Source organism: Thunnus thynnus, chromosome 8, assembly GCF_963924715.1.
Source record: "Thunnus thynnus chromosome 8, fThuThy2.1, whole genome shotgun sequence".
In the NCBI taxonomy this organism is placed as follows: domain Eukaryota; kingdom Metazoa; phylum Chordata; class Actinopteri; order Scombriformes; family Scombridae; genus Thunnus; species Thunnus thynnus.
The window spans coordinates 26884991-26909144 of NC_089524.1; the positions used below are offsets into that span (position 1 = coordinate 26884991).

Here is a 24154-nt window from a genome sequence, read left to right on the forward strand (position 1 = left end):
ATATGTAGATGACTGCTGATGACTCTTGATGTTTTTCTTGGTACTTAATCTTGCAAATGTGCTCATATGAAATATAAATGCAGTAGGAAAAAAACGATCTGTAACATACATCTAGCAGAGGGTATGTTGTTACTTTGTGTGTTATTCACAGCTGAGAAATATGATGGGAATTTGAGCAATATCTGACAACAGATAGATATAGTACTTGTAGCCTGTTTTTTTTTTTTTTCAACTTTTATCATCTCAGTAAAGTGTACTGAAGTAGTATATCACATGACATGGTTTAAGCAACGTTTGAGTCAAAAAAAGGGTATGAATGCATTTGGAAGAACAATACTTTCCACTCATATTTTGGGATGTTTGATTTTTAAGAGAACTTATTTTAATTCTGATTATAACTATTCTAACTACCAATTGGTTAACTCCAGCTGCTCTTTCATCTGTTTCACTCTGCAGACATCTCTGGTTTTTCACTCTGCACTGAGTGTTTTGTCAAAGTGATTGTTATTTGGAGTGCTTTAACTGTGCATGCGCCTTTTTCTGCGTCTTTCCCGGCCGATGTGATCATGGAGGCTGTGGTGGAAATTGTAAATTGTAAAAGTTTTGACGGCATTTTGGGTGCAAATTCAGGAGGCTTATCTCTGCCCGGTTACTGCACTTACAGTCAAATCAAGCGCACCTGCAGAGCAGCCACTCCAAACTAAACTGACATAACAGTTGCATGAGTCGCATGTTTTACCTGCAAGATTTGTGTTTTAATGCTGTTGTTCATCGTTTGTGATGTGAAAACGTTAGAGAAATAAAAAGCTTGCTTCCTGGTATTATTTCAGTTAAAAAATTCAAAAACACAGTGGAGCGTTTCTCCTGCTAGCTGCTAACAGCGCTGTCATAGCGATTTGACAGATGTTTGAAATCAATAAATCTACTGTTTTAAACAGATAAAGTTTAGCATGGTATGGAATGTTACTGTGTAATTCACTAAATCATATATCATATCATATTTTAGTGTGTCCAGTGTTTCAGCAATGATTTAGTAGTCTTGATGATAACTGTTGAGAATCTTATTTAAAGGTGTAGTTTACCACCCTCATGTCTGTAGGGTAAATATAAAGCCATCGCCACCATCCGGTTAGCTTAGCTTAGCACAAAGACTTGAAACTGCAAGCTTGGCTCTGTCCAAACTCAGGAATAGGGGGAAACAGCTTGCCTGGTTTCTTGTCTTTATGCTAAGCTAAGCTAACCAGCTGCTGGCCGTACCTTCATATTTACCATACAGACATAAAAGTGGTGTCAGTTTTCTTATCTAACGCTCAGCAAGAAAGCAAATAAGCCTTATCAGTTTTGCAAGAACAGCAACATTGTTGAAATAGCTGGTGTGCAAATATTGACTTATTCTAGATTTAGTGATAAACACAGACCACGAGTAGGACAGCAAAATGTTTTATCACAATAATTTTTTTTATATCAGCCAATATCGATATATATATCACGATATGAATCAAGTTAATATTTTTGAACTTCGAAGATCCCTTCAACTTAAAATTGTCTTAAATGGATTCAGAATGTGAAAAATGACCAGGTATTGTATCGGCTGCAAACAGAAAATCAATTCTAAGAAAGAAATTATACAAAAAAAACTGAAATCTTCTCAGTGTTAACTCTTTGTTGTGCAACAGCATTCGAGCATTGCAGGACACTAAAAAGTACACTTACACAAACTTTGGTTTCCAAAAGTGCAATGTCAGAACACACTCTTTGTGTTTCTTTCAATTTTCAGGTCCATCACTTTCATTAGCTTCTTAATTCATGCCTTTTGCAAGAAAAAAAAGCAACAGCGTGTGTTATGTCTGTGTGTCTTTTTGCTTTGTTGTCGTGTAGTGTAAAGCTAGAAAACACCATTAGGACAGTTTGTTGCTGGAGCTTTTCTCTGAGCAGCTTCTTGCTGGTTCCAGGGGACGGGTTTGCGGCTGGTTGTTACTGTAAATGCTTGCACTCAGTGTCTACTGTTGGGTGACAGTGTTTCAGGTAATGAAATAAGATGTGGTATTTCCTGTTTTAGTTGGCACGCATTTTCGGCAGACTTTACAATGTATGCTCCATTCTGTTGCCAGTCAGACTTTAAATAGCCAAAATACCACCACACCACTGACGTCTTTTTGCCTCGTTTACCCACAATATCGCCTTTGTTTCCGGTTGTTGTGGCCACTGAGTTGTCACTTCCTTCATCGATACTTGATGTTTCCTCTGAAGAAGCACTCATCTCTTTCAGTGGTTTGTTCAGCTAAGCCAACCATCCTTTCTGGGTGTGTGGGCTGTTTAAAGTACTGCCATATGATTGGTTACAAATAGCTTTGTTCCTGTGATTTAATAAGCTGTGGTGCACTGTCAGGTAACGTTTCCTACTGACAGACAGTTATATAGAAGTTTCCAATTTTCTTATCGTTTTATTTTATATTGCGATGAGTGTATATATCATTTATATCGCCCAGCCCTAACCATTAGATATTAAAGCATTGTTTTGATAATTAATAACATAGCTCCAATAGGAGTTATTATAATCCTTAGATTTGTTTTTAAGGTAGGGCTGGACAATATATGGATAATAGGCCTATATCGATATCGTGATATGAGACCAGATATTGTTTTAGATTTTGGATATCGTAATATCATGATATGGCATAAGTGTTGTCTTTTCCTGGTTTTAAATGCTGCATTACAGTAAAGTGATGTAATTTCCTGAACTTACCAGACCGTTCTAGCTGTTCTATTATTTGCCTTTACCCACTTTGTCATTATACCCACATTACTGATGATTATTTATCAAAAATCTCATTCTGTAAATATTTTGTGAAACCACCAGTAGTCATCCCTACAATATTGTCACAATATTGATACCGAGGTATTAGGTCAAAAATGTCTTGATACTCTATTTTGTCCATATCGCCCAGCACTATTTTTAGGGGATTTGAGCCTATTATGGGCGATATGAGTTTATCATAGAAAGAAAACGGTGTGCTCTAGTCTGCACTTTAATAGTTCTCGCTCTTTCAACAATTCAGTTGATTTGCCTCTTTAGGAAATGTCTCTGTTCCTGTTTGGATTAGGACTAGTACATGACATTGCATACTTTACAGGAGTGTTGTTCTTTGTCTGACCCTGCTGCCTCAACTCCTACTGTATTATTTCCTAACCTCTACCCTCTGCCCTCTCTGCAGCTTCTGCACCAGTCAGCAGCAGCGTGAGTAGGCGCCGTGCCCCCTCCTCGGTGACTCCCCTCTCGTGGGATAAACACAACATTGCCGCCATGTCAAGCATCACCATCGACCCCGAGCTCAAGCCCGGGGAGTTTGTCATCAAGAGTCTATTTGCTGAGTTTGCTGTGCTGGCTGAGAAGAAGATCGAGATGGTGATGGCTGAACCGCTGGTGAGTCCACGGGGGGGTGAAGGCTAGTGTCAAGAAACAAAGGAAATGAAAGTCAATACACAACACGTGATGTGGAACACACTGCTGAGATAACCTCCTCTATTTTGCAACTAACTGCCATGCCTTAAGCCACTTCAGAAAAAACTGAAAGCTGTGTGAGGAAACAGGCAGTAGAGGCGTATAATCTTTATGAACTGTAATCTTATTTACTGTTTATGATCTATATAAATGATAAAATAGTTAATGAACAGACTGGATTGAATGCCCTCATACATACTCTTTTGTCTGAGGGACTCTGCCTCCATTCATGTTTTATCACTGAGCCCAGTTCCTTTCCTTTACATGGGGGGCTTCAGGCGGGCTAATAACCAGGCTGGTAGAAGTCTTACCTCACCCTCCATTGTTTGTCTCTATCATTTGCTTACTCATCATCTAGCCGACTGCTTTACTGACAGCAATCTGCTATTGTGCAAGTAACCAACCGTATCTCTGCTGGGTTAGTACACACTTATTCTTAATAACTAATTCTCTTTCTCTGTCTTACCCCTCTAACAGGAGAAACCCCTGTCCCGATCCCTCCAGAGAGGGGAAGATGCACAATTTGACCAGGTCAGTCCAGCCATAGTTACGACCAGAAGGTTAAAAACCGTATCAGGCCGGGGTGTATGAACGTGCCATGCTCATTTCCCTGGACCAACAGCAGCTCTCTCCTACCTCTCTATGTGTACGCAGTATTTGAATCCCCAGCTCCACCCAATCAATCCCCCACTCAATGGCTCGTCTGTCCCTCATCTGTAGCTGGTGCAGAACTCTATACAATAGGCCTGCCTGCTGCAGAGTGCTTTGTTCAGCACAACACAAAGCCAATGAGGATATGGTGCTATAGATCCAGCTGTCCCCATTGTGAGTGAGGGAGAGAAAATGGGTATAGAGAGCGCAAAAGTGAGAGTCTAGAATCGCTGTGTCATCCTCAGCAGTAAATCAGCATTGGGTGCTGGAGTGTATCTGCCTCGCGCCATAAGGGCAGAGGGAGCAGTTGCATAACTCTCCTGCCTAGCATCCATCATCCACCTCCCTCATCACGCTGCACTGGCCCTTAAACACACACACACACACACACACACACACACACGCGCAGGTACACTTAAATAGTTTATTCATACTGACCACCTCATCTCATGTTTTATGTATTGTCTAAAACTATTCAGTGTAATCTTGAGTTGCTGAAGTGCTGATTTCTTGTTTTCTCAGTTTACTTGTTAGTAATAAGACTTACTGTTTTCTCACTACAGTTGTTACTATACAGTGCAAACACATACCTGTTATAGTTCATCTCTAACAATGAATTCATGTGACATCATCAGTGACGCAATCAAGGTGCTGATGAGGTGTTTGGAGGACAGCCTGTTATTTTTTCCAGTCTTAAAACAGGCCATTTGTATCGTGAAGCTGCTCGGTAGTGTAGCAGCACTATGATGTGCTTAATATGTCACCCAACACCACACTCCCAATTCCAATCAGTAGGTAAAGTATGTCACCCACTAGTTCAGAAAACACCTGGTCTGTGTTCACCCTGTGCTACTCAGCTATTGAATATTCACTTTTTATGTGTGCTTGTGTGACAGCATTCTCTACACAAATGTTGTCATTTTATTACATTTGCATGTTAAGAAAATGCTGAATATGTGGTTGAAACTAGGTTTACTTGTTACTAATCTACTGCCTGTATGTTAATGTTTTCCAGTTAATAAGCTCTATGAGCTCAATAGCGGAACACTGTTTGCCCTCCCTACTGCGCACACTGTTCGACTGGTACCGGCGGCAGAGTGGCACTGAAGATGAGTCTTATGAGTACAGGCCTCGCTCTAGTACTAAGTCCAAAGGGTGAGATGCTCTTTTCCTTCATACACACCTGTCTTCTCTCTCATGAACAAGTCATTTGTTTGATTACAATGGTTTTGTGTGTTTTAACACAAACTTTGCTCAAAATTCCTTCCTTAAAATTACTTTCTCTCCCACTTTGTATTCCTTGTAGAGATGAACAGCACCGGGATAAAGATTACCTTTTGGAACGGAGGGACTTAGCCATAGATTTCATTTTTTGTTTAGTTTCAGTGGAAGTTCTAAAACAGGTAAGCTATCTGACACACACAAGAAGTATTAACCAGTTGGGTTGCAGGGGTCATGTGTCCACTCCTGTGACTACTAAATGTTTACATATGGAGGAGGAAATACAGTGTAGATCAACCAGATATTGTTTTAGTAAGTTATGTAATAATAACACAAAAGCTGTCTGTATGTAGCCTGTTTATCTGAGTTTGCCACGTATCTTCAAATTTGGCAAATTCTTGTAAACTTAGCTGCTGGCTGAGAAAAACCAGCCCCTCCTCTCATTTTCAGTGGCAAACTGAGCAGAGCAGAGGCTTGAGCGAGCACAGTGACGAGTTACACATGACAGGCAGGGTCGTTTGCGCATGCTCACCCCTGCCTGTGGGTTAGGTTGCTAGGTACCACGACACATATCCCACACAAAAACTGAGAAACACCCAGTTGAAATTGAGAAACACCCAGTTTGTATCACTATGAAATCGGGAGAAATTACCAGTCAGGAGTACAGCGGGAGAAAGGGTTAAAAATGAGGAGTGTTGGCTGGTATGCATATAGTTTAATAGGTTTGTACTGGTTTTATTTACTTATTTGTTGTCATACAGGAATGAACTGTAGTGTTTTTAGTGAGGTCCTGGTAAATAAACACGATGGCACCCTACCAACTCCCAACTGAGAGTGTTTCTAAAGCAGACTGTCTAAATCTAAGCAGCATTCTTAACTAAAAGCCAATCCCCGGAGACCAGCGCTAAGTCGTCCTTGGCTTTGCTCCTGTAGGGAGGGTAATGAATGGTAGCAAAGAGAAAGAATGAAGCCTTATCAACGCATCTAATAAGACTAATGATTCCATGTTTACGTCACAGATTCCTCTTCATCCCGTGCCAGATGTTTTAGTACATGAAGTTCTAAACCTGGCGTTCAAGCACTTTAAACACAAAGAGGGGTAAGTAAGCATAAACACACAGATAAACCAGTGACACAGATAAATAAGTCATGAATAAAAAGTGCTGATGAGTGAGAGCACTGTGGCACTCTCACTATATTGGACATTTGGCTCTGCAGTCGGGATTCGGTCATTTATTTATGACTCTTTGAATAGACTGACTGTGGTCATTGTGTCACTTAATGAACTGTCTGTATCATTAATGACACTTACACAAAGCACAAGTGCTTCTTGTCGAGCAACTTTAGTCAGCCTCAAGGAAGCACACTTGCAAATAAGCTCCTGTTTGCTTTGTGCATCGTTGTTTTGATGTATCATCAGTGAGAAAGCACAACTTCCACATTCTACATGTTCTGAGACTTGTTTGTTTGAGTTAATGGCATGTGCTTTATCCATCCCCAGGTACTGTGGCCCCAACACTGGCAATGTGCACATCATCGCAGACTTGTATGCTGAGGTCATTGGAGTCCTTACACAGTCAAAGTAAGCAAGCTCAGCTCTGCCTCTTAGCTAAATACTAGCTATAATGTTCACAGCTCGTCACATTTTCAGTCGCCTCTTTATGACGTCTCAGGTTTTTGTGTAAGCGTACATGTGTGTCTTTGTTCATGTGTGTTCAGGTTTCAGGCAGTGAGGAAGAAGTTCATCACAGAACTGAAGGAGCTCAGGCAAAAAGAGCAGAGTCCTTATGTAGTCCAGAGCATCATCAGCCTCATCATGGGCATGAAGTTCTTCCGGGTTAAAATGTACCCGGTGGAGGATTTTGAGGCTTCTTTTCAGTTCATGCAGGTAAATTATAGTAGTTTATATATATGTATGTGTGTCAGGGTGTAGCCTCAGTAAATGTGGTTCATATGTGTATTTGCTTTATTGCACCAGACGTTATTTTTTTTTTTTTTTTACTGCTGGCCCTTTGTTCAAACTCAGCAGCTCTCCGTAGCGATGGCTCATAAAGCCAGCCAGATGAGTAACGATCAAAGGTGAGGTTTGCCAAGAAGTTAGTGTATGTGTGTTTCAGGCTTTGCTAAGAGCTGTGAATGGAGCAGTAGCTTTTCATTAATCTCTATACAGTGGTTTAGAAAAAAAAAAAAATCACTCGCTGGCTTCTCTTCGGTGTTAATGGAGCACACTATGGTTTATGTCCACCACTCCATTTCAGTACATATCTTGGTTTCTACCCATATGGTGTCCTGTTAGAGCCTGACCAGTGTTTGATGTTTACATTTTGTATTGAATTTAAGACATTTGTATGAGTTTGGTTTAAGAAAAGAAACTCATACAATATAAAGTTTGTCTAAATAAAGGTAGTGATACATTTAAGAAGTATTCCCTTGCTTCAAAGTGCTTCACAACAAACTCAAAAAAGAGGACAGAGGCAGAAAAGATGAAGTTGATATGGGAACAGAAAAAAACATGATTTGAGTTTCTAACATGAACTCGGGTCAGGGTTGGCAGTATTATTGTCTCAATACTGTATGTTCACGTCAAACTGTACATACCATCTTCTGCCAGTTTCCTTATGTTTATGTCTGTATCCGCTATATAGTCTTCTTAACATGTGTGCCTTTGTTGTCCTTTCCTAGGAGTGTGCCCAGTATTTCCTGGAAGTCAAGGATAAGGACATAAAGCATGCACTTGCAGGCCTTTTTGTTGAGATCCTCATCCCTGTCGCTGCTGTGAGTAACATTTAAAACCATTTCCACTGTTTTCCTCTCTATATAGATGAATCACTGAAAGTAATTGTCAATTTGACAGATCCATGTTAATGATGTGTTAATTCTCAGGCGGTGAAAAATGAAGTCAATGTGCCATGCCTGAAGAACTTTGTGGAGATGCTGTACCAGACGACATTTGACCTTAGTTCCAGAAAAAAGCACTCTTTGGTAATAATTTAGAGTTCTAGTTTTTTCTCTCTTCGTCCCCACCCTTACCACTGTCTTTATCTTTGCTACTTCCTTCTCCTTTGGTGTTTCACTCTTCTCTATTTTGTCAACGTCTCTATTAGCCTCAGCACATCAAGTCATTATTATACAGAAATCTTGGATTTAAATAAATACAACCTCACAGTTAGTCTGTTGTGTTTACAATCAGAAAGTGTCATCTGTCATAAATGTTTTCAGAAAAGACTTGATCTTCTGCATTTTTTTGTGTCTGTCAGAATGACAAATAGAGGTTAAATCTGTGTTTTGAATTATCTTTAGCTGTAGGAGAGACAAAGTGTCTCTACCATACTACCTGCTGCTGTGCAGGATTGAAGGAGTTCAGTAATATATTGACTTCTTTGACATATGCTTCATCAAACCGGGATCCAAACAGATCTAAAAGCAATCCTGTTGCTCCATTCCCAGCTTGTTAGACTGCTTTTGGCACTTTGTTTGCTCCTCAGAAATGTGAGAATCATCATTACTTGAGGTCTATGTTCTGTTTTGTAACACAAACTTTGCAAGGAATTAAAGGAAGTGTGCAAGGCTTGTGTGTAAAACAGTTTTTTCAGATGATGTATTACAAAACCTCCAATCAGAAAATTCTGTTTCAGTGGGCAAACTCCTTCTCCCCTTGCTGTTTTGATGCTGACACTCTTTATCTCCCTCTAGGCTCTGTATCCCCTGGTGACATGCTTGCTGTGTGTTAGTCAGAAGCAGTTCTTCCTCAACAACTGGCACATCTTCCTCCAGAATTGCCTCTCGCACCTGAAGGTAACGCCAGCCTGAGCCTTTACAAACCAATCACTTTCAGAAAGTTTGCACTCTGTAGCTCTAAAGAGTAGCACAATGACTGTATTCTGCACACTAAAGTATATTAAGGGCATCATACTTGGCCTGACAATGCCTAATTCAGTTTGAACCTCAGAGGTCTTATGACTCTTATGAAACCTACAATGAAATGTTGGTGTTCTTGGTGGCAGTACAAAGTGACATAAACCTCTTTCAAGCTAATAACTTCACTCTTTTGAATGTGAAGACATCAACATTTATTTTAGGAAAGAAATTATCGGTGTTGTGATGGTCAGTATATACTTTAATGCCATGATTTGAAGAAGTTACTCGGTTGTGAAGGGTGTGCTCTGTGGTTCTGTCTAAAGATCATAATGTACTTTCCCCTCCATTATCAACAACCAGATCTGGACAGGAATAGCACTTGATTTGATAAGGTAACAATAGAGCCTTTGTTTGAACAAGATACTGTATGATTTATGCTCAAAATGGACAAATTTCAAACATTAAAAGCTTATTAGGTGTCACTAATGATCACAAGTTTAACCACAACTCATTTTACAGACACACTAATGAAATAATCCTAATGTGTAGCATCTTTGAACTCAACCTCAAAAAATATTTTACATCTTAGCTAATCCAAATATAATGCACCTTGTATATTATATTATATCTCAAGTGCTGTTTTAACTCAGGTCTGTTAATGACTCCTTGTAAACCAATTACAACCAGATCAAACCTACTTTTCCTCCTATCCCTGACCATCATGAAGCCTGACTATCATGAAGCCAGCTCAACCCAGAGGCTGATGGACCAAATCACTGACTGACTGACTGACTCAATGACTGTCTTTTCCATTCTACATTGATTACCCTTTTTAGAGATTGTTTGATCTTGTGGTGGATAAATTTCCGTTTGCGTCTTTGTGATGGTGGTATCCGATGGTTTTGAATGGCCGTCTTGTCTTCTCAGTGATCTCATCCCAGCATTCTCTTTCATCATTGCAATCTTTTTAGATTTCCTTAATTTGAAACTTGTAATCAGTCTCCTGAGGGGGGTGATGTTGATTCTGTGATTGAGATGATTTTACGGGTTTGTGTGATGGCTCGAGTGTAGTGATGATTTTAGTGATTTAGGGCTCCTTGTCCAAACAGTAATTTTAATCCTGTGGCTGTTCTTGAGAACTCTTAATGTAAGGACTAATAAATTACTTAAACTGGCTTTTATGAAGTCAAAAATGAAAAAGGGCTCCACCTCTAAGCAAACTACACTTTTTATTCATTTTATAACCAAATTACAACACTCTAATGTGGATATAGCTCAAAGTTTTACTTAATATTTCCACTGTAACTTGATGATTATAATGTAATTATATGATTAATTTACTTTTCCAAATACATTTGCATGCAGTATGTCATGCATGTACTGTATGTACTACAGAAAGAAGAAGCAGCTTTTACTACTTTTGAAATATTGCACTGAAAGGAGAGAAAATGTATGCAGGAGAAAAAGATTGTTTCATTAAATCTGATCAAAATTGGTGATTCAAATATTTTACAAACCAGTGGAGATTAACATTCATGCCATAATTATGCAACCATACTTTAAAATTAGATCCCCACAGGGTTAAAATGTAACTGTATCTGAGTGCTTGACATGGATTTGAATGAATTGCTGAGTTGGGTGTCGCTGCTTGTCGGCTTTGTAGGTGAAACAGGCATTTTTTATTTTTTTTTTGCTTTTTTTTTCTCCATTTTCCTTTCACATCCTTCAACATCCTTTTCCTCATCCTTCTGTGTTCCGCTCATCTCTTTATGTGTATTTTCTCTGTCCAACTGTCTGATACACAGACCACAGCACACCTTATTTTGTTTTGCACTTCTAAATTTTTAGATTTTGCTCACTCTGTTTTAAAATATGTAATCCCATAGTAAATACAAATGGACTGTTACTTACTAGCATGCCACTAAAAATCCCACAAGTGGCATGTTAAACAATCCATTGTGTTTCATTTCAGTAAATTAGTGTTTATTGATTTAATGTCACACTGACAAGAGTTAGAATATTTTGGACTTCTCTTGTCATATTTGTTTAGGTTATGTTTTTTTTTGTTTTTGCTTATAACTTGCATGTGTCCCTCCCCGAACCCTACATTCTTTGTCTCCTGTCATTTGATCTTTTTCTCACATTGACTCGCTCCAGATGCCGTCTAACAACAGCATCCGAAAGCAGATTGAGACGCTGCAGGTGAGTTATCTTGTGTCAGTGACCTGCCTGGTGCCCCCTTTAACTGTCACCTGACCAGGACGGAACGTGGTACAGTTCTGCCTGCTTGGCTAATGGGAAGTGTTAATGAGATGTTTTCTGTATTGACAATGACATTTCAATGTTAATCAATAAAAATAGAAAAGAGGAACTTGTGATGTTGTCGTAGGCTTTGTTGAGCTGGTTTGTGTTTACAAGCAGTGGTGATGACTTTTGTCCTCTAGTTACATATTTAGATTTGTACCATAGAAAGGGTATTTATTAGGGATGCACAATAAATTGATATTGAGCAATATTTGATTTAAAATGTCTATTTTTATGAAGACTGAGATTAAATTATGTCCATAATGTTGGGCATATTTGATATCAGAATCAGAAACGCCTTTATTGGCCAAGTATCTTTACAAGGAATTAGAATCTGGTACTGAGAATAACAACACAACAATCTTCAGAAATATACACAAGGAATGATTACATACAGGTGAAACCGTTTCTGTGAACTGTAAACAGGATACAAATAGTACAAAGAAGTCAAGAGTGCCAGGAGTGATGAGATAAATGTTAAATGGTTAAAAAACAGACATTATTTAATATACAGTATATACAGTAGTGAGTGAAATGTATGCATTTGTATTTTAGACTAAAATAATTATATATCATTTGTAGGCACAGTGGGTATTATAGTGTTACAGGGTTATCGCACAGTGCCACAGAGAGTTAAATGTTCATAAGTGTGACAGTGAGGGGGAAGAAACTGTTCCTGTGTCTGGTGGTTTTGATGTACAGTGTTCTATAGCGCCTACCAGAGGAGAGAAGTTGGAACAGGTTGTTGTCCAGGGTGTGGGGGTCTGCACATAAGCTGTTCCATACAAAGCCTGAATCATATGTGGATGATTTAATTGATAATTACACATTATTACATTAACCCAGTTTTACAGACTGCATATGTAAAAGGGTTTGTGTTCAGTCATCTACACTGAGTGAAACAGTAGTATAGTAGAGAAAATACACACATGGTAGTAACGCATTGAAATATAAAATGTTGTTATTGGCCAAAAGAAATAATGGTTACTATCAATGCAGTATTGATTTAAAAAATCTGAATTGTGCATCCCTAGTATTTATTACCTGAGGGTCTGATGTTTTAGATGCGTGAAAATTTTCGTTCATTTGGCCATCATGGAATTTGGTGTTTTTTGCAGCGTGTTCTGGCAATGAGATAACGTGTTTTTCTGTTGGAGTTGGTCATAGTCTGGCTCACAGCAGCCTCTCAGCCCCATGTCATCAGCCAATGTGGCAGCTATTGCATAGCAAGTGATGTGGAGGGAAGATTATTATTTTTATTAAATTGTTAATTGACAATGTGTGACAGACACCCTTGATGTGCACGGCACTGAAGTGAGAGGGATTGTTGTTGTTGTGTTTTTTTTCAGCAAACATATTGCTCTGTATGTGGTGGGGTCTCTTAATCCCTTACTACAGTTAGTAAATCCAGATATACATTTACATGACCTAAGGAATGACGTCACTGCAGATCAAGCTAACCAGGTTAAGTGCTTGAAAACACAGTGATTGTATTAGTGTCCAGTACCGGATGTCAGGCTTGTTGCTGACAAAAATAAGCCTTGCAAGTGATGATAAATCATGCATGTACAATTGTATAAATTAACATAAATTTAGTTATTTTGAATCATTGACCTGTTTTCGGAATTGTAGAGTCAGATAAGAAGAACCAAAAGCTGAGAAGGGTTTAACACAGAAGCTTCAACATTTACACTTTTAATATTTACTATTGCCTAATATGTTTGGAACTCATCAGGTTCTTTAAATAGAAACTCCATTAATCATTTTCTGCCTTCTATACAAAAGCAATTGGGGATTATGAAATCATACATCACATGTTAGTAATTTAAAAAAACAAACAAACAAAAAAAAACAAGTTACATAAAAATGCTGACTTCAATCAGCCCTACTTGACATTTAAGACTGCATTTATTTGTGCACAGTGATTTACTGTTCTGTGTGACTGTGTTGAGTTGCTGATAGAAAGATAAGACATATAGTATTGATGCAGCAGAAAAAGGGACTACTGGACTGTGGTTTTTAGAGATCTGTCTCTGACATATCTGCTACCACCTCCTTTTGCAGTATTACATATGCTTAAGCGAAGTCATGGTGTGCTATACTCGCAAGTATTTCCACTGCACCCTACCAATAAGGGGTTATCTGTGCTAACCTGGGAGCAGGGCCAGGCTCAGAAGGTCTCTGTTCTCAAACTGTCTCTTTACCATTCATGTTAAAAACTCAGTGTTGATTAAACATTGTTTTACATCGAAATATGCACGTTTTTCAGTGTGTTGGTTAATCGTTTTTAAATATTAAAATAAAGGAATGGTAAGGGGAGATGCAGCCACAGTAAACTGGTTGGACACAGTTGTGGAGAGGTTTAAGCCATAGGTGCTAAATGGCCAGACCGCAAACCTCCATTATGTCATCAAGGTAAAGTTGTCATATGGAAATCTATCTGCACCATGACGCATCACACACTCTGAGCATGGTTGGTCACAGTATAGCACTGTGAATGATCTCAACAATATCATTATTGCTTATAGGAGGTAACGTGGTCGGCCCATATAATTCCTGAAATGTTGACTGGATCTGTGCTTTTCCGGGACATGATAATTGTACAATTAAATTGAGCATTTAAATGGTTGCATTTGATTAAAATGATCTGTTTATTTTCCTAAAGATTAGTCCCTCTGGTTGGGAATGACAGTCTGCTTACATCCTACAGCCCATAAATTAGTTTTACTAGTTTTACTGATGACTACATCAATTAGTGATTCATTAGAAATCATGCTCAGAGACTGAGGAAATGATGGTATTATTAGTTTCTGCATAGTCGCACAGTTTGAATGTGTTTGATCTGAGTTCCTTCAGACAACAACAGCCTGATATCTATAATTTCACGGTTGGGTAATGAAATGTAACACATAATTTTGTTTTTACTTTCACAGAACAAAGACCCCAAAATGTCCCGTGTAGCGCTGGAGTCTCTCTACAGACTGCTATGGGTCTACATTATCAGGATCAAGTGTGAGAGTAATACTGTCACACAGAGGTCAGTCCCAGTGCCTGCAAGTCAACACTCACTCACTCTCACACAAGCACGCACAATCAAACCCTTTGGCAATCTATGCCTATCAGGTAGAAGTCCTTTAAATCAGGGCCTTTGTTGTTCAGCAGTAAATATGCTTATCAAGTTTCCCCCTTTTTTTCCTCCTAGTCGACTACTCAGCATTGTTTCAGCACTTTTCCCCAAAGGCTCCCGCAGTGTGGTGCCCAGGGACACGCCCCTCAACATCTTTGTCAAGATCATCCAGTTCATAGCTCAGGTGGGCCTGGAGTATGAGTTGACATACCTGGATTTTACAGCTGAGCTAAAACTGTATGCAGTATATGTAGTAGCTGTGTGTTAGTAATTGCTGGTTTGTTTGGTTGTTACAGGAAAGACTGGACTTTGCTATGAAGGAGATTATCTATGACCTCCTGTGTGTGGGCAAGTCTCACAAAACCTTTACCATCAATCCAGAGGTAAAATATTTACAATGTTTACATTTATTGTTGTAGTGTTGGTGTATTCTCTCTCTTCCACTTCATACCGTTCATCCTCTCCCTCTTCCTGCCCTGCCAGAGGATGAATATTGGTCTGCGAGCCTTCTTGGTGATTGCTGACAGCCTACAGCAGAAAGATGGGGAGCCTCCTATGCCTACAACAGGGATTATCATGCCATCTGGCAACACCCTGCGGGTCAAAAAGATCTTCCTTAACACCACCCTCACTGATGAAGAAGCCAAGGTCATAGGTAGGTTTGACTGTTGAAACTTCACTTTTGGGAGAATGTCAACAAGGTGCATTTTAGGCAGTGTAGTGTAATTACTCTGCTGGGTGTTTCCAGGCATGTCACTGTACTACCCACAAGTAAGAAAGGCCTTAGATAACATCCTTCGACACCTGGACAAGGAGGTGGGGCGCTCCATGAGCATGACCAATGTGCAAATGTCCAACAAGGAGCCTGAGGACATGATCACGTATGTAACCACAACCGGGATCCAAACAGTTACTCCTTTGTTACTGTCCATGCTTCCGTGTGTTTCCAACCTGTAGCAGGTTCTCATAAGCTGTTTGTGCTACAGGGGAGAGAGGAAGCCAAAGATTGATCTGTTCCGCACGTGTGTGGCCGCCATCCCAAGACTGATACCAGATGGCATGAGCAGACAAGACCTAATAGAGCTTCTAGCCAAGTATTTCACCCTCTCTAACCTTACTTCAATCTACTGTAGCTCTGGTGGTCTTCCACATGTCTTTTAATGTCTTTCTTCCTGTCACCTTTGTTTTCTCCTCCAGACTGACCATCCATATGGATGAGGAGCTACGTGGCCTAGCCTTTACTACTCTTCAGGCCCTGATGGTGGACTTCCCAGAGTGGCGTGAGGATGTAATCTCAGGCTTTGTCTACTTCATTGTCCGAGAGGTGACTGACGTCCACCCCACACTGTTGGACAATGCTGTCAAAATGCTGCTGCAGCTCATCAGCCAATGGAGGCAGGCAGTGCAGAGCAGCAATAAGAGCCATGATGCACAGGTTGGTCAAGGATGTTTTCAGCTGTATTAAATTTGTTGCTATTTTTTTTGTTCAGGGGTTTTGACCTGTATAGTGACTATCATGTATCACGTAATGAAATTATAATACATGTTCTCTCAAACAGGGCTCAAGCAGCGGTCATTCTCTGTCCCTGGATCGTACTCCTCCATTAGGCGTGCTACATGTGGTGGAGGGTTTAGCAATGGTGGTGCTTTGTAGCTGCCGTCCTGCCACACGCAGGTTGGCTGTTAATGTCCTCAAGGAGGTCCGTGCGCTGCACACTGCACTGGGCATCGGCAAGGTAATTGCATCAGACTCAGACCACAGTGCATTTTGTTGTGACTGACAAATAACAGTCAAATGTTTTTATGAAAAGCACTCTGTTTCCTTACATTTGTTCTGTTTCCCCCGATCTTTTAGGGGGATGAGGAATTGGCCATTGATGTAATGGACAGATTAAGTGCATCAGTGTTGGAGAGCTTCATTCATCTCACAGGAGCTGACCAGGTAAAAATGCCCGGGCTTGTTTACACAGTCATAAAATATGCACAGATACTCTGAGACTCAGCTCGTCCCCTTTTGTTCTTCTTTGTAGACCAACCTGCTGTACTGTCCCAGTGGGATTGATCTTCAGACGCTAGCAGAGTGGAGCTCATCTCCCATCAGCCACCAGTTTGATGTAGTGAGCCCCTCCCACATCTGGGTGTTTGCCCACGTTACTCAGGGCCAGGACCCCTGGGTCATCAGCTTCTCCAGCTACCTGCGGCAGGAGCACCTGCCCAAGCATTGCCCCACTGCACTCAACTATGCCTGGATGTTTGCCTACACCCGCCTGCAGCTGCTGTCTCCACAAGTTGACATTAAGTATGTTTACTCAAGCCTCCATGTCTTTGAGTTCTGTATGTTTTTCCATCTATGTAATTGTGTGTTTTTTCTGTCATTGTGGGTTTTTTTATTATAGACTGTCTCTGCGAGGGTGCTTTGTGTTATTGTTATTTGGTGAAGACTTTTCACCAAATAACACCAGCATAATTGGGTTGACATGCAATAAATAAATGACAAAAACTAATGAAACCTGCCGCCCCCATGTGAATGCAGCTCTAGAGATCCAGAGAGGGTCAGGGGGCTAGTCGTGCTCGTTGAACAACAAGCTGCAATCTCGTTCTGCCCTTTTGATGTCATGTCATTCATCTCTGATCTTTCCTGTATGTCCACTTGCAGTAGCCCCATCAATGCCAAGAAACTGAACAGTCTGAACAGCAGTGATTCCTACATCGGCCTTTGGAGAAACTACCTGATTCTCTGCTGCAGCTCTGCCTCCTCCTCCCCCTCCATGTGTTCCTCATCCTCAACCTCTGGCTCCGTCCGCTGCTCCCCGCCTGAGACGCTGGCGTCCACGCCGGACAGCGGCTACAGTTACGATTCAAAGGTCAGGAGAACCTCAGTCTATCCACACACATTTATATGGTCAACAACAGACAAAAATGTAGTGCTAATTTCCAGGAATTGAAAGGTTTGGCACGTGTGCACATAGTGTGGAAAAATGCTATCCATTTTCAATACAAGTATGACTACGTATTATGTGTGACTGGGAAGTCATAACAATATAGCACCCACGTAATATAGCAGCAGTTAACAATGAATAGTTGAATGACAATCTCAATTCGTTTATTTTAACATTTCAACCTTGACATTCCTCTTTGTCTGTGTGTTAATAGATTGTTGGCACTCCCTCCCCCTCCTCCCTGTTTAAACACATTGTTCCAATGATGCGCTCTGAGAGCATGGACATCACAGAGTCTCTTGTGTTGGGGCTTGGCAGGACCAACCCCGTAGCCTTCAGGTAAACAGCTCTCGACATAATCCATGGTGTAGTTAATATACTGTACCTTGACACTGAAAAAATGTTGTCTGAATCTTTAGTTGTTTATTTACATGTAACTTTCCTGTCATTCAGAGAGTTGATAGAGGAGCTAAATCCCATCATAAAAGAAGCTCTAGAAAGAAGACCTGAAGTAAGTGCAGTTAATTGATACCTTGAAATCCTTTCTGTCACAGTTTAATGTTAAGCACAAGACAATTTACTGAATTACAATGGTGCTCTCTTTACTCTGCAGAACATGAAGCGACGCAGGCGTCGTGACATCCTCAGGGTCCAGCTGGTCCGGATATTTGAGCTGCTGGCTGATGCTGGTGTCATCAGTCAGATGTATGTAACCCACAACAAACTTGGCCAACATGATGATAAGAAACTGATTTGCACTCTTGTATATCTGGTTTATATTAACCATATTAATCTTTTCTTCGTTGTTTGTTTCTTTTTTACAGAGGCAGCGGAGGGTTGGATGGAGAGAGCCACTCTCTTAACAGTACATTGCTTGAGTATGTTGATCTGACCAGGCAGCTGCTTGAGGCTGAAAATGACAAGGACTCTGACACACTGAAGGACATTCGCTGTCACTTCAGTGCACTTGTGGCCAATATCATTCAGAATGTCCCAGGTATCTCTCTTATTCACTTGCTCACTTGTTTTAGTCAGTTTAAAAATAGGTTCTTATTGTGACTGAATGTCTAAAGTGAGAGTAATAAAAACTTGTGTCATCATTGTCATTACTTGTTCAGTACACCAGAGGAGGACCATCTTCCCCCAGCAGTCACTGAGACACAGTCTGTTCATGCTGTTCAGTCACTGGGCCGGGCCCTTCAGCATCATGTTCACTCCCCTTGACCGCTACAGTGACAGAAATATGCAGATCAACCGCCATCAGTACTGTGCACTAAAGGTACACACAAACATATAAAGATGTAAAATGTTGAATTCTGTTTTCTCCATACTATATAATCTATGGATGGATTATATTGTATACATATAATTAAACAAACATCTTTTTTCAATCTTCCAGGCCATGTCTGCAGTGTTGTGTTGTGGACCTGTAGCTGACAATGTTGGCCTCTCCTCTGATGGCTACCTCTACAAGTGGCTGGACAACATCCTGGATTCTCAGGACAAGAAGGTAAGAGCAGTGTCACTGTTACAGCCTGTTTCAATTATCACTAAAATGATCTTTCATAGTCTGGCCAGTGACTGCGCTGACGATAATGGATGGAGTATTGCGTATTAGGTTGAGGTAAGAGTGTGCATTGCCAAAGAAAAGTCTTGAATGCTCAACCAAATATTTAGAGTGTCGAAGTGGAAAGAAGCATATTCGAACTTAAAAAAAGAAGTAGTAAACTAATTTTTCACTGGGTCATACTGGCTTACACACAAAGGCAACTCTTCCATGTTTCAGCCTGCTGTAAATGTATTTAGCAATCATATTTGTTTTTAACAAGGAGCAGTCAGTTGATGTGTCTGTACCATAAGACTCAGAGGTTAAACTTATGCATCGCAGGTTTACATATCATGGCACTAGCACTACACAGTGGTGTTCAGAAGTACTGCAGGAGGTCAATGGCAAAAGTTTCATTCAGATAAAGGCCTACACAATAAAATATGTATTTATAGAAAGAACTTGAAATCATCATCAGAATTTAATCTGTTGGAAAACATTATAATTAGAGGCTAAATCACAAACTATTCCATCTGTTTCAGTCTTTTCATAATACTATTCCCTGTGCAAAAAGGCCAGTCCACATGGACCTTGTAACATGTAAATATAATTGGAATATTGGTTGACTTTGAATTGTGACAAGATGCGAATCCATTTTTAACTGTACATTAGTGTTTCAGCCATATAGTGAATGGGGTTAAAATTAGCAGGATTGTGTGACTCTTGAAATAAGTGAACTCATGGTTGTAATAGTTACTGCGTTGTCTCCTTCAGGTTCACCAGCTGGGTTGTGAGGCTGTGATGCTGCTGCTGGAGCTGAATCCAGATCAGAGCAACCTCATGTTTTGGGCTGTGGACCGCTGCTACACCGGCTCACGTCGTGTGGCTGCCGGCTGCTTTAGGGCCATCGCCAATGTTTTTCACAACAGGTACTACACATTCCCAGCTTCAAATTGAACTCATTTTTGTGGCTTTGTTCATTCCTGTGAAACCAGCTAACTGCAACTCAAACACTGCATGTGTTTTATGTTTTCTCTCAGGGATTACCAATTTGACACTGTGGTGCTGCTGAACCTGATTCTGTTCAAGGCGGCTGATTCTTCCAGGGATATCTATGAAGTGGCTATGCAGCTGTTACAGGTCAGGATTTTATTTATTTACAAAAAAAATGTTACACTATTACACATCTACACTACGCTACATCTACACTGCTTTATACATTTTGGTTGTTAATGAAATATATTGTGATTGTTTGTCTGTGTGAAATGAAAAGATCCTGGAACCCAAGCTCTTCCGTTACGCCCACAAATTGGAGATCCAGCGAACAGATGGTATCTTGACGCCCCCCTCACCTCTGCCACACCTCTACTCTGTGTCTTACTACCAGCTGTCTGAGGAGCTTGCAAGGACATACCCGGAGCTCACTCTACCCATCTTCTCAGGTTTGCTACATGGCAATTTGTTACAGCTGCTGTTTAGGTAGCAGGGTGCTGTAATGTGTGGAGTTATCACATTTTCATTTACCTGTGACAGCGATTTTTTGTCTTTTGTGTTTGTGTGTGTGAGCAAACCACTGAGATTTTCCAAAGCCACGTTGTGCTATGATCACATGCATTTACACCTAGACCTCAAAGCAACATTTTTGTTTTACGATCTAACAAAAATGACCATATACTGGTATAATATTGCTGATGCCACTAAAAAAAAATGCAAAAAATAATGACTTAAGTGCCACTTAAACTTTTCCACAAACCATAAATGTTAGAATTCATCAGTGGATGAAGGAAAGAAACATTTCTCCATTTAACCTTACTATAGCAATACAGAAAACAATGGCAAGAATTGTGGATGTAACAATATTGTTGTGACTAGAAGATGGAAATTAGGTAAAAGATTAGCAGAATAGTACTTAAATGTTTAATCAACTGCAACTACCAACTAGCTTCTTACTGTCCCGACTGCAGAGGTTAGCCAGCGTATCCAGACAGCACATCCAAGTGGTCGTCAAGTGATGCTGCACTACCTCCTGCCTTGGATGAACAATGTGGAGCTGGTTGACTTGAAACCTACTGTGCGGCGAGCGGAGGATTGCGGCAGCGTCGAGGATGACGAGGAAGCACACGATCGGGAGATGATGATGGTCAACAGCCGACGCTGGCTCCATGGAGAGGGCTGGGGCTCCCCTCGCGCAACAACCATGGTGCTAAACAACCTCATGTTCATGACCGCCAAGGTGAGACAGCTGATGGCACTCGATTATATTCAGATTTACATTAACAAGATGGTTTTTAGAAATGTTAATTGAGATCACTGATTGATCATGAAATGATTTTATTTTTACAGTACGGGGATGAGTTTGCTTGGTCAGAGATAGAGAATGTATGGACCACATTAGCAGACAGCTGGCCAAAGAACCTCAAAATCATTCTGCACTTCCTCATCAGTATGTCAGGAGTCAACAGTGACCCCAGCCTCTTGCCCTATGTAAGTCACAGCAAATTTACATCATGCAATGCATCTGTCTTATCCACGTGTGCAGTGTGCACCACTTATTCCTCATGTTTCTGACTGTGTTACATGTGTGTCCTCAGGTGAAACGAGTGGTGGTTTACTTGGGCAGAGATAAGACTATGCAGCTGTTGGAGGAGTTGATGTGTGAGCTTGAGCTGACTGATCCTGTTAACTCAGCTGTCACTCACATGGACAACCCCCCCTATTACCGCATCACCTCCAGTTACAAGATCCCCTCAGTCACCTCAGGTTAATGAGCATTGTAAACGCACTAGTTCACAGCTTAGGTCATGTTTCCAATGTTAAATCACACCTTGTTAGTGCTACATACTCAATGTTTCATGTCTTCTCTCTCAGGAACAACCTCCAGCAGCAATACCATGGTGCCAGGAAACGATGGTCATCATGACAGCAAGATCAAAGACTCAAACATGGAGGACAGGTATGAGCTCAAATATAGCAGTCACACAACAAAACTACTGCGTGTAATTGATGAAAAAGTAATGTTTTACACTAGAGACACATAAATAAACTAATGTAGTGGAGATCCAACAGTAACCAGCGCCGAGTTCTATAATTTAGTTAAGTATGAGCCAGAATGCGTGCAATCACAGCATCTATTTCAGTAATGCTGAGTAGATATCCTAGAAGATATGATATGGACAGTCTGTACTTATTTGTAGTATCAAATTTCACCTTTCACGCAAGTAAAATGGAGACACCAGGCATCACATAGTTCTCTTCTCTAAAATGACTGCTTGAATTTTTATTTTAGAATTAATTCAGATGAAAAACTAAGTCTCTCAAGTTTATTTTAGAAACATGTTAGAGACACTAAGAGCTATAAGGTGAGATTTCGTCGAAAATACTTGCTGATGTAATGGATTAAAGTTGTTGACTGTGGGCAAAAAACCTCCCTTCTGGCACAATCCTTTTAAATCAAGACTGTCTGTTCTGCAGTTACACCCACCTGGATATCAGTTACGGTGGTCTGAACAGTAACCTGAACCGCCAGCACCACCGCCTGGAATCTCGTTACAGCAGCAGCTCTGGAGGCTCCTATGAAGAAGAAAAGAGTAAGAATAAACTCTTCCACTTCCACACTCAAAACAACACCTAATTATTTCCCACCAACCTTTCTCCTAATCTTCTCCCTTCCTCAGGTGACTCCATGCCACTTTATGCTAACTGGCGTTTGAAAGTGATGGATCACAACCGGCCAGAGCCTCTCCCCTTCCCTCCAACAGGGGGCTGCTGGTCTCCTCTGGTGGACTACCTGCCAGAGACCAATGCCCCTGGTGTGCCACTCCACAGGTACACCATACACCATACGCCCTTACTCTCTATCTCAACCACGCTATAGTATTCATTTTGTAAGTCAATGCATATTGTCTCTTTTTCAGATGCAACATTGCAGTCATCCTGTTAACAGACCTCATTGTGGACCATGGGGTCAAAGTGGAGTGGAGCGCCTATCTGCACCTTTTGCTCCATGCGATTTTTATAGGTAACTCACTAATTGTTCTGTTATGAATGCCTGAATTGACATCTTACTTCCATCACACCCTTACCTCCTAAAGTCACATGATCTAATCTCATTTCTTCCTCTTCTGTGTCTTCCTCCAGGGTTTGATCACCAGCACCCAGAGGTCTACGAGCACTGCAAACGTCTACTGTTGCACCTGCTTGTCGTCCAGGGAGCAAATAGCAGCGTTCAATCTGTTGCTATGGTGCTTTTACGCAACAGAGAGTACAATGAGCCCAGAGTCCTCACTGTGAAGCCAGCAGCTCCAGAGTTCAACCTCACAGGTCAGTTCTGCCATGGAGTTTTAGAATCAGATAAGGAGGGGAAAATAAAGAGTTAAAGTGAAGGAATTTTGGGTAACCAAAAAATGTACTTGCGAAGATACTGAATTCCAACCAGCTGTATAATTTGCTTGTCTTGTCACTGTGAGAGAAGGGAATGAAATAAAAAAACAAGTGAAACCTTCACTTTTGCTTTATAATGGCTGAAAGAAAGACCATGTTTTACACTTCTTCCATATTTTGTTGTTTAAATATCATGGAGAAGGGACATTCTTTGAGATATCTACAAAATGTGTGTGTGTGTATTTTTCATACAGGGGTGCAGGACTTTTTGCCAGACTGTCAGCCATCACCTATGACAGACTCTGGCCTCAGCTCGAGCTCCACGTCATCCAGCATAAGTCTTGGAGCAGGGGGGACCGCTCTGTCTCACCTCTCCCCCACATTCCTCAGTGAGGTAGACGTCACTGCTGAGCAAGACGAGAAGGTCAAATCTCTCATCGAGTTCATTACCTCAAGGTGAGCAGATCCTGTTTCATTAAAAGGAGTATTTCCCAGAAAAGGTCATTTACATTTACCCCAGTCACTACTGTTTCACTACTGTTTGTTGTAACTAACAAACTTGTCCTGATGTATAATCCCACGTGCTTATCAGTATGAAACACTCTTGTACCATGTCACTCAATCTG

The 24154-nt window shown here is 40.7% G+C and overlaps 1 protein-coding gene across 12 annotated transcripts in view; it reads left to right on the forward strand.

Annotated features, from left to right (window-relative positions):
• The window catches only part of fryl (furry homolog, like), a 70990-nt gene that overhangs the window by 27258 nt on the left and 19578 nt on the right, over positions 1-24154 (forward strand). For 8 of the 12 annotated variants that reach the window (XM_067597623.1, XM_067597624.1, XM_067597617.1 and 5 more), the window contains 40 exons: positions 3216-3424; positions 3980-4033; positions 5169-5308; positions 5460-5556; positions 6394-6473; positions 6876-6956; positions 7094-7262; positions 8057-8149; positions 8258-8356; positions 9068-9169; positions 11390-11434; positions 14470-14573; positions 14739-14847; positions 14960-15046; positions 15147-15318; positions 15412-15544; positions 15650-15757; positions 15861-16098; positions 16223-16399; positions 16519-16605; positions 16694-16962; positions 17320-17527; positions 17817-17941; positions 18056-18113; positions 18216-18307; positions 18427-18599; positions 18721-18881; positions 19002-19112; positions 19923-20077; positions 20189-20288; positions 20422-20590; positions 21113-21381; positions 21492-21632; positions 21740-21908; positions 22017-22101; positions 22620-22735; positions 22823-22973; positions 23063-23166; positions 23286-23468; positions 23783-23984. In XM_067597623.1, the coding sequence (XP_067453724.1) occupies positions 3305-3424; positions 3980-4033; positions 5169-5308; positions 5460-5556; positions 6394-6473; positions 6876-6956; positions 7094-7262; positions 8057-8149; positions 8258-8356; positions 9068-9169; positions 11390-11434; positions 14470-14573; positions 14739-14847; positions 14960-15046; positions 15147-15318; positions 15412-15544; positions 15650-15757; positions 15861-16098; positions 16223-16399; positions 16519-16605; positions 16694-16962; positions 17320-17527; positions 17817-17941; positions 18056-18113; positions 18216-18307; positions 18427-18599; positions 18721-18881; positions 19002-19112; positions 19923-20077; positions 20189-20288; positions 20422-20590; positions 21113-21381; positions 21492-21632; positions 21740-21908; positions 22017-22101; positions 22620-22735; positions 22823-22973; positions 23063-23166; positions 23286-23468; positions 23783-23984 (5336 nt within the window). In that variant the 5' untranslated portion in view covers positions 3216-3304. The remainder of the gene's footprint in view (positions 1-3215; positions 3425-3979; positions 4034-5168; positions 5309-5459; positions 5557-6393; positions 6474-6875; positions 6957-7093; positions 7263-8056; positions 8150-8257; positions 8357-9067; positions 9170-11389; positions 11435-14469; positions 14574-14738; positions 14848-14959; positions 15047-15146; positions 15319-15411; positions 15545-15649; positions 15758-15860; positions 16099-16222; positions 16400-16518; positions 16606-16693; positions 16963-17319; positions 17528-17816; positions 17942-18055; positions 18114-18215; positions 18308-18426; positions 18600-18720; positions 18882-19001; positions 19113-19922; positions 20078-20188; positions 20289-20421; positions 20591-21112; positions 21382-21491; positions 21633-21739; positions 21909-22016; positions 22102-22619; positions 22736-22822; positions 22974-23062; positions 23167-23285; positions 23469-23782; positions 23985-24154) is intronic. The other 4 variants (XM_067597618.1, XM_067597620.1, XM_067597622.1 and 1 more) reach the window with 1 other exon arrangement.